Source organism: Labeo rohita, chromosome 17, assembly GCF_022985175.1.
Source record: "Labeo rohita strain BAU-BD-2019 chromosome 17, IGBB_LRoh.1.0, whole genome shotgun sequence".
NCBI classification, from domain to species: domain Eukaryota; kingdom Metazoa; phylum Chordata; class Actinopteri; order Cypriniformes; family Cyprinidae; genus Labeo; species Labeo rohita.
Window position 1 is genome coordinate 16,097,972 of NC_066885.1, and position 14,102 is coordinate 16,112,073.

General features: G+C 36.7%; 1 protein-coding gene across 3 annotated transcripts; it reads right to left on the reverse strand.

Annotated features, from left to right (window-relative positions):
* Positions 1–434: 434 nt before the first annotated feature.
* On the reverse strand, positions 435–13,424 carry pabpc4 (poly(A) binding protein, cytoplasmic 4 (inducible form)). Of its 3 annotated transcripts, none has more exons than XM_051132814.1 (14): positions 12,820–13,424; positions 8,190–8,383; positions 7,284–7,399; positions 6,743–6,882; positions 6,561–6,655; positions 6,243–6,380; positions 6,054–6,149; positions 5,417–5,686; positions 3,950–4,148; positions 3,477–3,610; positions 1,814–1,904; positions 1,283–1,413; positions 910–1,011; positions 435–814 (listed from the first exon to the last, which is right to left on the reverse strand). In XM_051132814.1, exons 1-13 carry the CDS (start codon positions 13,013–13,015, stop codon positions 913–915), a joined length of 1,899 nt encoding a protein of 632 aa, XP_050988771.1. In that variant the 5' UTR covers positions 13,016–13,424; the 3' UTR covers positions 435–814; positions 910–912. The 3 variants fall into 3 exon arrangements, with proteins under 3 accessions (XP_050988771.1, XP_050988770.1, XP_050988772.1); XM_051132813.1 differs by having other exon boundaries at positions 3,935–4,148; XM_051132815.1 differs by lacking the exons at positions 435–814; positions 910–1,011; positions 1,283–1,413 and adding an exon at positions 1,528–1,624 and having other exon boundaries at positions 1,798–1,904; positions 3,935–4,148.
* Positions 13,425–14,102: the final 678 nt, after the last annotated feature.

Here is a 14,102-nt window from a genome sequence, read left to right on the forward strand (position 1 = left end):
GAGCTTTGATACAGACTTTTTTTTTGTCGGAGAATGCAAACTGGAATTAAATGGCTTTGATCATGTGACTAGTCAGGTAAATGTGAAGTGAGTTGTTATTAACATTTCCATTGTAAATTGTATGGGTCCGGCTTCCGGTCTCATCCGCGTCCAGCTATTTTTAGCTGTAATTAAAAGCTCATTTGCTGCTTGATATTGCAAATTGGTGTGTCTTACCATATTATCTTAATGTATTATCTTAATTATGAGCACTCCGGTTTGTACTGCAGACAGTTTTACCATTTACTGCACGTTGTTATTCTTCTTATTTCCCTTCCGCGTTGAAGTATAAGGTGGATAAAGGGACTGTTCCTGCACTGCAAGTCACTTTGGATAAAAAGAGTCTGTAAAATGGTTTTTGTCTTTACTTAAAAAAAGAAGAAGAAGAGCACATATTTCATTTAAATAGTCATCCCTTTATTTAGAGTGCCACACCACTCGGGTTATTGTCATGGGACAAGTGAGGTCCAATCAAAGCAGCAAACACACAGCTCACAGAAGAACCAAGTTTTCCACTTCCTCATAGAAAAAGTCAGTCCTGGCCACAAAACAGAGGCTCTTCCCTCACAGAACTGCCTCTTTTAAAATTAACTTTAGGTGATAAAAATCATTACAGAGTTAAAAATATAAGCCCTGCAACAAAATCGTATTCTTTATGTTCAAGTATCATTTTGTATTTTTCTTTTTTTTTTACATTTTATTTTTTGTGTTCTTATCGGTTGCCACCAGACGACACCAGACAGTGGTGATCTCTCTTCAGACTTTCAGCTTCACCCTGCAGAAAACAATTACAGTTTAGTTTTTCATAATAATTTCAAGCAGCCCGGTCATTATCACAATTACAATACTACTGATAATAAGGAAAGTTACTCGTCATGATGTTGCGGCTACAGTCGCGGCGGTGACTCCCACTTTCTGTGTGGCATCTTTCTTGGCCTGATGAGCCTGAAGCACTGCGACAGCCTCCTCCACCTGACAACAGAGATAAATCATCAGTCCTGCAATGCCCAAACCATCTTCACCACAGAGATTCATGCCTCTAACAAGCAGTTAACCACTAAAACGCTGATAAATTACATATCAGGAACAGTCTTTTCTAATAAATGAGCGCATAATATTACGTCTCTGGTTTAGTCAATAGGCTTTGCAATGTTAAAAGCTTGTGACGGTTTTCCATTATTGCACATAACAGAAGAGCTAGCATCTGTTACTGGAGGCTTTTATCATAGTTAACAGCTGTCACCTTGGAGCGCAGAGACTCGTGGGACTCCAGCATGTGCAGAAGTTCAGAGTTGTCGATCTCAAGGAGCATTCCTGTGATCTTCCCGGCTAGACTGGGGTGCATTGCTTGGATGAGAGGAAACAACCGCTCACCTGCGAGAAAACAGAACGGGCACATGTAAGACAGACAAGAAACAATTGGAAATTGCTACAGGGAAGAATAAAATAAGAAAGTTATTAAAGGATACTCCATCACAGTTTTCTGAAACATTCTGTCATCACTTACTCACCCTCAAGCTGTTCGAAGCCTGCATAGCTTTCTTTTTTATGGAACATCAAAGAAGATACATGATTTTTTTCCATACTTTGGAAGTCAATGGAGACCAAACATTCAGTAGAAGAAAGAAACTCAGGTTTGTAACAACTCGAGGGTGTGCAAATGACAGAATTTTTGGGTGAACTATCACATTAAACTATACTGCACAAAAATGTCCTCAGGAGTGTAAGAGTATGTTTAGAAAGGCTGAACATGCTTACAGCCTCCTCATCTCACCAAGCATCTGTTTCTGTTCCTGAGGAGGGGCGGCAGCTAACATGGAGGCAGTGAGAGGCTCCTGACCCTGCACATGAACAGCTGGCTGAGCCTGCAGAAGACAGGAAACCATAAAATGAGAATTTAATTGTGTTTCTCATATCTATTAACATTCTGTTCCAAAAAGTCAATCATTTTCTATTTCTGGACGATAGCTGATTAATAGCCAATATAAAAATTCTTACGTTTTGTATAAACAATTTAAAAATAAAATACTAGTGATTTTAATGACTAACTTTAAGTGAGCATTAGATGATGGAAAAGTTATCTAAATAAAAAATAATAAAGGAAATGAGAATGCACAATGAAAGGGGTAGTTCCACCAAAAATGAATATTCCATGTCGTTCCAAACCCGTAAGACCTTCGTTCATCTTCACAACACAAATTAAGATATCAGTGTTTCAACCTTAATTTTATGGAGCTACGAGAATAATTTTTGTTCGCAAAGAAAACAAAAATATCAAATTTATTCTGTCAGTCTTTGATGCACGTTCACAAGAGTACCACGGGTTGGGACGATAAATCGTTGCAACGTGAATCGAGAAATAATTCAGCATCACGATTCTGAGTTTAGTTTTGAACAGCGGATGGCACTGCTTGCTTTAGAATCAGCAGTGCTCTGCTTGTTTCCAAATCCTTACACGCACTTGAACCTAAAATAATCATTTATACAATTTGAAAAGGTTGAAGCGAATTACAAGGGTGATCACAGTGGGCTGTGTTTACAATAATCTCGCGTCATAAAAGCATTCTGAGCCGAGGTGAAATTACTGAAGATGAACGAAGGTCTTACGGGTTTGGAACAACATGAGGGTGAGTAATTCATGACAGAATTTTTATTTTTGTGTGAACTATCCCTTTAAATATTTAATTGTGACTGATCTATATCCAATGTCAGCCAATACTATTAAATAAAAAACATATATACAGTATGGTACTTATAGTGGTGGCCAAATTTATTAGAATTCTAGTATGTTCACTACTTAAAAAATGGTTTTAAGTCAGTTATATCTATGTTTTGCTGTAGTGTGTCAGTGGGAAATATCAGTTTACATTTCCAAACATTCATTTTACCGTTAATTGTAATAATCCAGGGAGATTTTTGTTTGCACAAGGAGTCTGACAACAGCCAGTGCTCCACACACAGATCTGATCTCATCATCATCCAGTCTGTCTGGAATGACATGAAGAAACAGAACAAACTGAGACAGTCTAAATCCAGGAGAACTGTGGCAATGTCTCCAAGATGCTTCAAGAGTCCTACCTGAAGAGCTACTTGAAAAACTATGTGACAGTGTACTTAGGGCAAAAGCTGCTTTAAACACAATGTTAATTAAATGTAGTTAATAGAAGTTAATTGATAAAGAAAATCTCCTCATCTTAGAGAATTTTTACACAAGTGCCTAAAATATTAAACACTACTGTTGCTTTGCAGGTAGGTCTCTTGAATCATCTTGGAGACGTTGCTTCTGGATTTAGTCTGTCTCAGTTTGTTTTGTTTCTTCATGTCATTTCAGACAGACTGGATGATGGATGATGATCAGATGTAAAACCATTTTTTAGCTGGTGAAAATACTAGTGTTCTAATAATTTTGGCCACCACTGAATATGACTGTCTATTACCTGTTGCAGAGTAATGGGCTGCACGACCTGAGGCTGAGTGTTTCGTATGGCGGTGGCATACTTGTATGGGGGCATGGCACGTGGGGTCGTCACCCCCATGGCAGGGCGGGGACCCATTGGTTGGTTAGCGCCTCCTAGTTTTGGAAAGAGGTAAATATCATTAAAGCTATGGTCAGGACAGAAAGATCACCAAACTCACTTCTTGTAATCTATAAATGTGTAGGTCTTATTGATATCCAATGGAATTACATAATGATTCAATAGAAACATTCGTCTTATTATTATTATTAAAAGAAACTAAAACCTGAATAATAATCTTTCTGATACCATTAAACAGCTATACTAATCTTTGAATCTGACTTAAAATGATAATGGAAATTTCAGGTGTTTGGGTCTGGAAAACAAGTCGAAGTTTGTCACAACAGGGCGTTGCATCATTAGTGGGTGGGTTTTCTCACCCACTCTCTGTGCACCTGTGGGGATCCCGCGTGGGCCTTGGGTGGAAGCATTGGGTGCCAGGTGGCGTATGTTGGCACGGGGCCCAGGTTGACGCAAGGAGCTTGGCATGCCCTGGAAGCCACCCTGACCTCTGCCCCCCTGCTGCTGCCAGCGAGGGTTCGGACGCATCTGTGTGAGCTGGTTTGGTGCATAGTATGTTGTTCTGTTCTGGGCCTGTGATGCATTAGAAAGAAACAAAACATATACTCGGGGAGATTATTAATTATTTAATGGAACATTTTACTACTTCAGAGTGCATGTAGACAGCTGTTCGGGATCCGTAAGATTTTTAATGTCTTCTCTGCTCATCAAGGCTGCATTTATTTGATTAAAAATACAGAAAAAGCAGTCATATTGTAAAATATGATTCCAATTTAAAATAGTGGTTTTCTATTTTAATATATTTTAAAATTGATTTTTTTCCTATGATACAAAGCTGAATTTTCAGCATTATTACTCCAATATTAAGTTTGAAATTACCCTTTAGAAATCATACCAATATGCTGATTTATTATCAATTTAGTTTGTTGCTTAATATTATCTTTGGAAGCTGGGATACTTTTTTCAGAATTCTTTGATGAATAAAACATCAGCATATTAGAATGAATTCTGAAGGATCATTTGACACTGAAGACTGGAGTAATGGCTGATGAAAATTCATTTTTATTAAAGTATATTAAAATACAAAACAACTTCTTTTTCTCAATGACATTTCTTAATATTACCTTTTTTTTCTGTATATGTGATAGAACTTTGAGGAGCATAAGAGACTTATTTAAAAAATATTAAAAATCTTACTGATCCCAAATTTTTGAATGGCAGTGTATATTTATTGATTACCTATATATTTACTGATACATTATTGATATACTATTAAGCCCATTTCAGCCACAAAAGAAAATTGTACTTTGGTGTATCATCATTATGACATAAAAGTCATATTTATGGAAATTCAAAATTATGAGATAAAATATTAAAATTATGATATACAAAGTCATCATTATGACATTAGTTGAACGTATGACTAAAAGTGATAATTATGAGACAAAATATGAGATAATTATGAGAAAAAAATTCTTGTGAGACAAAAAATCATTACTTAGTATATTATAATAAACTTTCTCTGTCATAATTTATGACTTTTTATATGCATGTCATAATTCTAACTAGGTATGTCATGATTTTTACTGTACATAATTGTGATTTAAACATGGTTTTTTTCTTATGTGGTGGAAATGACTTTTAAAATTAATTATTTAAAATTAAAAATTATTTAAAATTAATTTTAAAATTATTTAAAATTAATTAAAATACTTTTTTAATGACTTTTAATTTGAAAACGTTATTTTTCTATTTTATAAACTATACTATATTTCCAGGTTTAAATAGTATTTAAATCCAAGATTTTCATTTTTGTCTTTTGACTTTTGGATCTCACCCACCTGTGGCACAGCTGGCATGAAGTAACCACCGGCAGGCTGGAACTGGTTGATGATTGCGTTGGCAGGCATGGCCCTCATACCAGCGATACGCTGCATGTACTGGTTGGTCAGATGAGCTTTGCGTTCTTCTTTACGTTGGGCCAGGGCTACATACAGTGGTTTAGACCCCACAATACGCCCGTTCATCTCTGTCACAGCCTTTGTGGCCTCTTCAGGTGAGGAGAAACACACAAAGCCAAAACCTTTGGACCTGCCGTCCTCCAGCATCACCTACAGCAAGATACACATTGCATAAGATCTCACCTCCTTCCTCCATCAGTTTAAATCAAAAATATAAATCTTGCAAAAGCAGATCAAAAAGTCCAATTTGTGATTTCAACTTGTGTACTGTCTATTGGTGTAATGCCTACTAAAAACAAACAAACATGACAATATGTTCACTTTAGGTTCATGTTATCATAAACAGCCTTGTGGAAGAGTCTTCATCAAAAGGATTCAGTTGCTCACTTTCATTTGGAAGGCCCTTCAAATACCATCGCCTTCCCTCTTTGCCCTTCAATGGTGCAAAAATGTTGTTTGGAATTTGCCCAAAGTGCTTAAACAGAAATAGACTGTAAACAGCCACCCTTTGACCCACCTTGGCACTGGTAATGGAGCCGAAAGGAGAGAACTCTTTACGAAGTTTCTCATCATCGATGGTGTCATCAAGATTTTTGATATACAAGTTTACACCCTGTAAACACAAATATACACGCAAATTAGTACTTTTTTTAAAAACTAAATACACAACCACACATACACAAGACATAACGAAGTAGTTCATTACCTGATATCTGCTGATTCTTTCCTGTTTGAGCTGTTCGAACTTCCTCTTGAGTTCTGCTTGTCTCTCCATCTTTTTCTGTGCTCGGCCAACAAACACTGTTTTACCGTTAAGCTCTGTACCGTTCATCTCTTCCACAGCCTGAGAGAAAAATATCATCACAATAAATCACCTGTCTGTTCATCTGTTTGCCTGTCAATTCATCCATCTAGCCAATGAAAGTTCAATGACAATGTCAGTGCATCACTACAGCCATTTCCACTCATGCTGATTTTTAAACATGTTTGAGCATTATGAGCAAATCATAATACAAATTCCTACCTTGTTAGCATCCTCATGCTTCTCGTAGCTCACAAACCCAAATCCACGTGATTTCCCTGTGGGGTCAGTCATGACCTTCACGCTTAGTGTTTTACCTGCAGGTAGAAACAAAATCTTAAAAAAAAAAATCCCAACTACAAGGCTACCACCACCACCACGTCCATTTATACTATCAAACTCACCGTATTTATCAAAGAGCTCCTTCAGTCTCTGATCATCCATGTCTTCGCCGAAGTTCTTGATGTAAACATTGGTGAATTCTTTGGCTTTGGCACCCATTTCTGCTTCCCTCTCCTTTCTGGACTTGAAACGCCCAACAAACCTACAAAAAACAGCGGAGACAGAAACGTGACTGATGCAGAAATGCAATACAGACCCAGACCGACAGCTGCAGACCGACCACAGAGACAAAACAGCTGCAGCAGGGACAAAACGGACTTGTAAACACTAAAATGCTAGAAGACTAGAAGAAGTCAGAAGGGTCCAAATTAACACTGAACCCCACTAACTTTAAATTTATAGACAAAAAAAAACTTCAGTAAGAAAGATACATAGGTTTGGAGCTTGAGGGTGAGTAAATAAATAAATCTGATCCTTTGAATCTGATTGCACAACAAACTTTCACCCAAAGGAACATTAGTGACTGACAACTACACACTGTCCTTGTCAGTCAACAAACCAATCGACCTCCTTCCTGTCACATGACTCTGCTCAGACACTCACACCTTGCGGTCGTTCAGCAACATGCCATTCATCTTCTCGATGGCCCTGTCGGCTGCGTCCTGAGTTTCAAAATGCACAAAGGCGTAACCCTTAGATCCGTTCTCGTCACACACCACCTGTTGAGACGGCATCAAGAATCGGATTACAGCGTGTTTTTCTTCTACAGCTGAACTACCACAGCTTCTCTGATGTGTGAAATATGTTAATAAACTAATGCATGATTTATTGCTTGAATAGAGAGAAAAAGAAACATTACATTTAGAAACACATTCCCTGTGATTATATATTAAGAGCAGAAATGACAAATTGTTATTTTAGACATTATGTCTGAACGACATTGTTTTTGCATTATTTTTTCAAATGTTTGTTGCCACTAATGACACAGAAAGTCACCTTTTTGCCTTTAAGAAACAAATAAATGTTGTATATCCAAATGGCTATACATGGCAAGAACCAAATATTAGTCTAAAACAGTTGTTCTCAACCTTTCTGACATAATCATTAACAGAAACTGGGAAAATTGATAATAATGAACCACAATTCAGTTTCCCTGCTGAAAAAACAATAGAACAATCAAGATTGTAGTGGTTTCCACTACAAATACCATTACAGACATCACAAACCATCAACGTTTAACCATTAAAACAATTAAAAAATGGTTTCATGTAGTGGTTTGGGACATATTCCATTAGGATTTATTGGTTTTAACAAGCCACCAATAAAAGGTGACCAATTACCAGTAAAGAGCCAACATGGTCGATTACAGTTTTTAATAAAACCAATACAAGTCCTATTATAACCAGTAAAACCATTACAAATTTTGTGATGGTGTCTATTGGTCTTTTCAGCAGTGTATTCATGTATTCATTTCAGCTTTCAAAGATCTAAAAGTCAATTTTCACTCACCTTACAGGACAGGATGTTCCCGAAAGCAGAGAAGGTATCGTATAGTGCCTTGTTGTCGATGGACTTGTCCAGATTTTTGATGAAGACGTTTCCAACCCCGGATTTCCTGAGTGACGGATCTCTTTGTGACCACATGATTCTGATCGGCTTTCCCTTGACCACATCGAAGTTCATTGTGTCCAAAGCTCTTTCCGCTGAAACCACAAAAACATGAGACATAAAGCATCTCTGCTTTTTTACCTCAGCACCTAAACTACTAACAATTACTAGAAGGTTAAAACTCATCGTAACCAACACAAACTGATTCATTTTATATTTCAATCCATAGTTAGTGAGCATGATCAAATATTCAAACATATTAACCACAACAAACAAGCTTGAATCTTGTTAGCCGAGCCTGTGCTAATGCTAGCAGATCCTAGAAAGCCCTGTGAAACTGTAATCTAAGCATTACATCTAAACATTACATGTTAAGGTCTACTAGCCAGATATTTTAAGATGATTAGATCAGTATATTTATAAGAATTACCTTGTTTTAGCACATACACAAAAACAGTAAGCATTTAAGCTAAGTGTGTTTTATTATTGTTTTGAACTTGCAGCACTGCAAAGCTCCAGGCACATCATTAGATTTGTAGACATAAACATTTTTACAGGCCTCAGATTAGCACTGGCCCTACCAAATGCAATATTTGCTGACATTTATATATATTTAATCCACAAACCATCTCTTTAAAGTCTTACCAGTGCTCTCTGTATCTGTAACTATATATAGAGACTGTGGATTAAATATATGTTTACGTCTGGTAAAGTCTGAAGACTGAAACAGACGAATATCAGGTTTAAGGTTTGTCAGAAGCTTTTCAAGTTACTTTCTAATCAAACTGATAACATATGAGGGACCGGTCACCTATTGTAATACATTATGATGGGTCTCTCTCTCTTTTTAAACCTTTTTAGTCCTCCCCCCCGACACACTCGCCCACACACACTAAGCACTAAAAATGTCTGGTGAACAAAATGGAGCAGCCTTGTGTCTGCTGCCCTCAGCAGTTTGCAGTGTGATTGTATTGAACATGGAGCTCAGGGCTGGTGGGATCACCCAGAGAGCAAGCGAGAGAGAGAGACCACCACAAATAACAACTTTCAGCCAACACATGACAACCTTTTTACAATCAGTGTAGCTGTTTCTGGCTCCAACCTAACTTTTATTTATATTTTAACTTATTTAGGATGCACTGACAGCATGTAGCTGTCAAATATCGGTAGTCAGCCATCATCAGTGAAGAAGAAGCAGCATGGCGTGGCTGACTTATGAATTTGCCTGTCAGCTTGTTTCTTCAAAACACCTTTTAGAAAAGACAGGCACAGTGCAGGCAGCCCTCACTGACTCTATATTTAGCAGTGTTGGGTCCTTTAAGCAATGTGCTGGCAGGCAGCATGTGTTCAAGTCTCTGTGTCCATTGATGGGGCTGAGACACAGGAATGTGTGTGGCTGAAGCTTACCAGTGCCGGCAACTGTTTACAAAATGCAGCTGTTACAAGCTAAAGACCAAACCATGTGCTTGAGCACATTTGCTGAGCATATGCGTGCTGTAAACTACTATTGTACTGATACACTATGCAAAAACATGCGTGAAACAATCTAAAGCCTTGTTACACTCTCCTACAGTGGTCACCACCGCTTTTGTTTCTTATACATGTAAACATGTTGACTATCAGTTGCCATTTTGAGTTACTAAATGGAGGTGAGCGAGTTCAACTCTGACCTTTTAACCTTTGTGCTGTGAAAGAGGGCAGAAAAGAGCACGAGATGTTTACAAAGCATTTAGAACAGGAGACAGATATTTTAGATTCACCTCTCTGTTGAACAAATTACATTTAAAATATATTAAAATAAAAACAGTTACTTTAAACTGTAATATGTCACAATATTACTGTATTTCTGATCAAATAAATGCAGTCTTGGTGAGCATAAGGGATTTTTTTTTTTTCAAAAACTGGTAGTATACATGCGTTCATTATGTACTACATAACTTGTGGTGGTTGAACAAGCAAATGTTTGCCCTAATGACTAAAATGAACAATGAATTCAGCAAGGAATGAAACAATGTATTTAGTATGTACTTGAAATGTAGGAAAGATTGAACAAACACAACCCAAAATTCCCCAATTAACACTTATTCTTGTCTCATTATTAGATTGTGAAACCAAGCTGAAGGTGCTTCACAATGGTATTATCCCCTCATGACACTTTAAATAGCACAAATAGGTCATGCCAGGTTGCAAAATGTGGGCTAACACACTCACAAATATATACACACACACACACACACATATATCCCCTGGATATACCTAGCGTTCTTCAGAGAGCTAAAACATGGACGTATCCTAAAGACTAGATCTGCTTCTAAATGTCTCATATCAAGGTTTATAGTGGATGTAGGCCACTTTGACTATATGTGGGTCAAGCAGCACATTCAATTCTAGTCTAGTTCTTTATTCTGATTATAGGTTATAATTGAGACTGCATGGCTCTATTGAGTGTTGAGCTTTTTAAATTAAAATTTTCACAACTTTTTCTTTTTTTTAGACAGAATATGAACAGAAGTCTTGATGTGTTTCAGGAATGGACAAGACTAGGCAAGCTCAACAGAACAAAATATCAGTCCTCCACAGGGTGCGTGGCATAAATGATTCATACATACATGCCAAGTTGCATATTTAACCTTTGTTTTAGTAAGTGATGATATCACTTCAGGACAGGGGAAATGATACAACATGCAGTTGTATAGCAAGCTGATTTAATATAATTTAGTATGTGTAACATTGAAATGCAATTTATTTTATTTCTATGGTGTTTTTCATGACTTACAAATCCCTGAGTGATCAAACCAAGTTTGATTACGGGAACAAAAACTTCCTTAGATGTTAAGATGCTGAAATTAACCAGTATCAATTTTATGCTAACAGTAGGCTACTGAATAATAATACAGGAATAAATTTAGCATGCTATTTATCAAAAACGCCTTACATTGCATTCAAGTTATCGAACCCGGAAAATAAACCTATGACCTTGCCATTACTTGCACCATGCTCTGCTTTTGGGATACCACTGGGATAGTTACCAGTAACAAGGCAAAGTAATTGCTAGTAACTATTTTTACTTTTTCAAAAATACTAAAAAGTAAAATGGTACTAATAATAGTAACATAAAATACTAGTACTAAAAAAATACTAGTACTACTAGAAAAAATAACAGTAACTAAGATATAGTTGCTAGTACTTTATTTTTTGTAAATAGCTTTAAAAAGTAAAATACCAGTAACACAAAACTAGAATAAATATTTCTAATTACTGGTATAGTTACGAGTAACTAAAAAAATACTAGTATTCCATAGATTTCATAGAAATTATTTACTAATAGCAATAGAATAAGTTTGCAATTGAAATAGTAACTAGTATGAATATGTACTACTAACTAAATTTAACAGATTAAAACACAATTTGTAATAGTAATTAAAAATAGCCAGTAGCTGAAATCTGTAAAATGCTAGTAATGCCAGTAACATAAAATACCAGTACTAAAAAAAAAACAGTAACTGAAATATAGTTGCTAGTACTTTATTTTTAAATAGCACTAAAATGTAAAGTACTAGTAACACAAAACTGGAATAAATATTTTAAACTACTGGTATAGTTACTAGTAACTTAAAAAGTACTACTATCTTATGGATTCCCATAGATTTCAATGGCAATTTTTTACTAGTAACAATGGATTACGTTCGTGTCACTACTAAAATAGTAACTAGTATGAATAAGTAGTAGTATGTGAATTAAATAGTTTAAAACACAATTTGAAAAACAGAACTAAAACAAAACATAGTGTTAAATAATAGTGATTAAAAACAAATAGCCAGTAGCTGAAATATGTAAAATACTAGTACTACTTAAAAAAAAAAAAAAAAAAAAGTAACTGAGATATAGTTGCTAGTACTTTATTTTTAAATAGCACTAAAAGTAAAATACTAGTAACACAAAACTTGAATAAATATTGGTATAGTTACTAGTAACTAAAAAAGTACTAGTATCTTACGGATTCCCATAGATTTCAATGGCATTTTTACTAGTAGCAATAGAATAAGTAGTAAGTAGTAGTATCTGAATTAAATAAATTTAAACACAATATAAAAACAGAACAAAAACAAAATATAGTGTTAGTTAATAGTTATTACAAATAAATAACCAGTGGCTGAAATATTAGTTGGTTTTGTATGTTAAAGCAGCTTGCCATATTGGCTGGACATATTGCGGTGTGACGGTCACAGTCAGTAAACCCTGACTTTCTCACAATAGGCCATATTAGAAGAATAAAGCGGTTTGTTGTCGAAGATGTTAAAGATGGTTGTAGTGAAGAGGAGTGAAGAAAAGCTTGATGTGGTTAACTCAGAAATACATGTGACAGCACACAGTTGATAGAAAGCGCGAGTGCGCGCACACCACACATCACCTCCAGTATCCCTACATTACCGCACAAAGCATGACACATTATTCCCGTTACTCTGACAGCTCCATGCATCACGTATAAAGTCACACGCAGGACGACAGGGCGATGTCTGCCGTGTCTTACCGTCCGCAGGCTGCTGGAAGTTGACGTAGGCATAGCCCAGCGAGCGCCGCGTGATCATATCCCGACACACGCGGATGGACAGCACCGGGCCGGCCGGACTGAATTTCTCATACAGCATAGCCTCCGTGATATCAGGGTGCAGGTCGCCCACGTAGAGAGAAGCCATCGGATAACTCCCCGCCGTCGCTGCGTTCATGTCTCGGGGTCGTTCAAGCCCTTGAGCTCGTGTGTTTGTCTAGTGCTGAAATGACAGTGCGTAAAGAGTGTCCTAGAACCAGAGGGACAAATGAGTCTCTTAATCCTCTATTAAACTTTTACGCTACTCTCCAAATAAACGATGTCTGCGGTAATGACAGCTACAGCATATGGAGTCCGGTCGAGAGGAACTGGCTTCAGAAACGTCTGGGTAGATCGAGACCTTGTCTTTTAAAAAACAAAAAGTTTGCCCTTTTAAAAAACGTTGTTTGGTTTGAAGTAGTTATTTTTTGAGATTTTCGTTATTTTGTATTTTTTATATGTTTTTTTTTTCCTTTTTTAAAGGTACTGAAGAACAGTGAGTTATACACTCACGGTGTGGTGGCCGGGGAAAGAGGGTGCGTGGGAAATGCACGGGCACTTTATAGCTCGAGCGGAGGAAATAGCAGCCAGGGTCACACTCGGGATAACAGAAAAAAAAAAGCACCCGCTCGGAGCATGCGGTGTACAGGACAGCACATTTGGAAAGGAACATCCAACAGCGACATCTGGGTGCGGCAGTCTACAGCACAAGGCTTCTACTATAGTAGCTACACGGGTCAGTTTCAAAATACAGTGACGAGCACCCAGTGAGACATTAAAATATTCATGAAACCCAATATAAAGGCATAATTAATTTTCTAAAATGATGTTTTAATAATGTTATATGAAATGGTTTGACTCCATATTTGCACATTAAAAAATTAAAGTTTATCAGATACCTGGAAAATTAAGTTTATGTGAAACCGAGTTATTTTTCCAAAGCAAGACAAAGCAATTCTTCTTCAATGCGGAAATAAGCCTGAGCGGGAGACTTGCAGTTTATTAGCCGCTATGGAAATAACTAGATGAATAACATTAGGCAGTAAATGGTAAAACTGTACAGGACTACAAACCAGTGTGCTCAAAATTAAGATAATACATTAAAAAAATATGATAAAATACACTAATTCGCAATATCAAACAGTAAAACTAGCCGTTTTGTACAGCTAAAAATAACTGGACGCCAGGGTTGCCAGGTTTTCTCAATAAAACCTGCCCATCTGCTA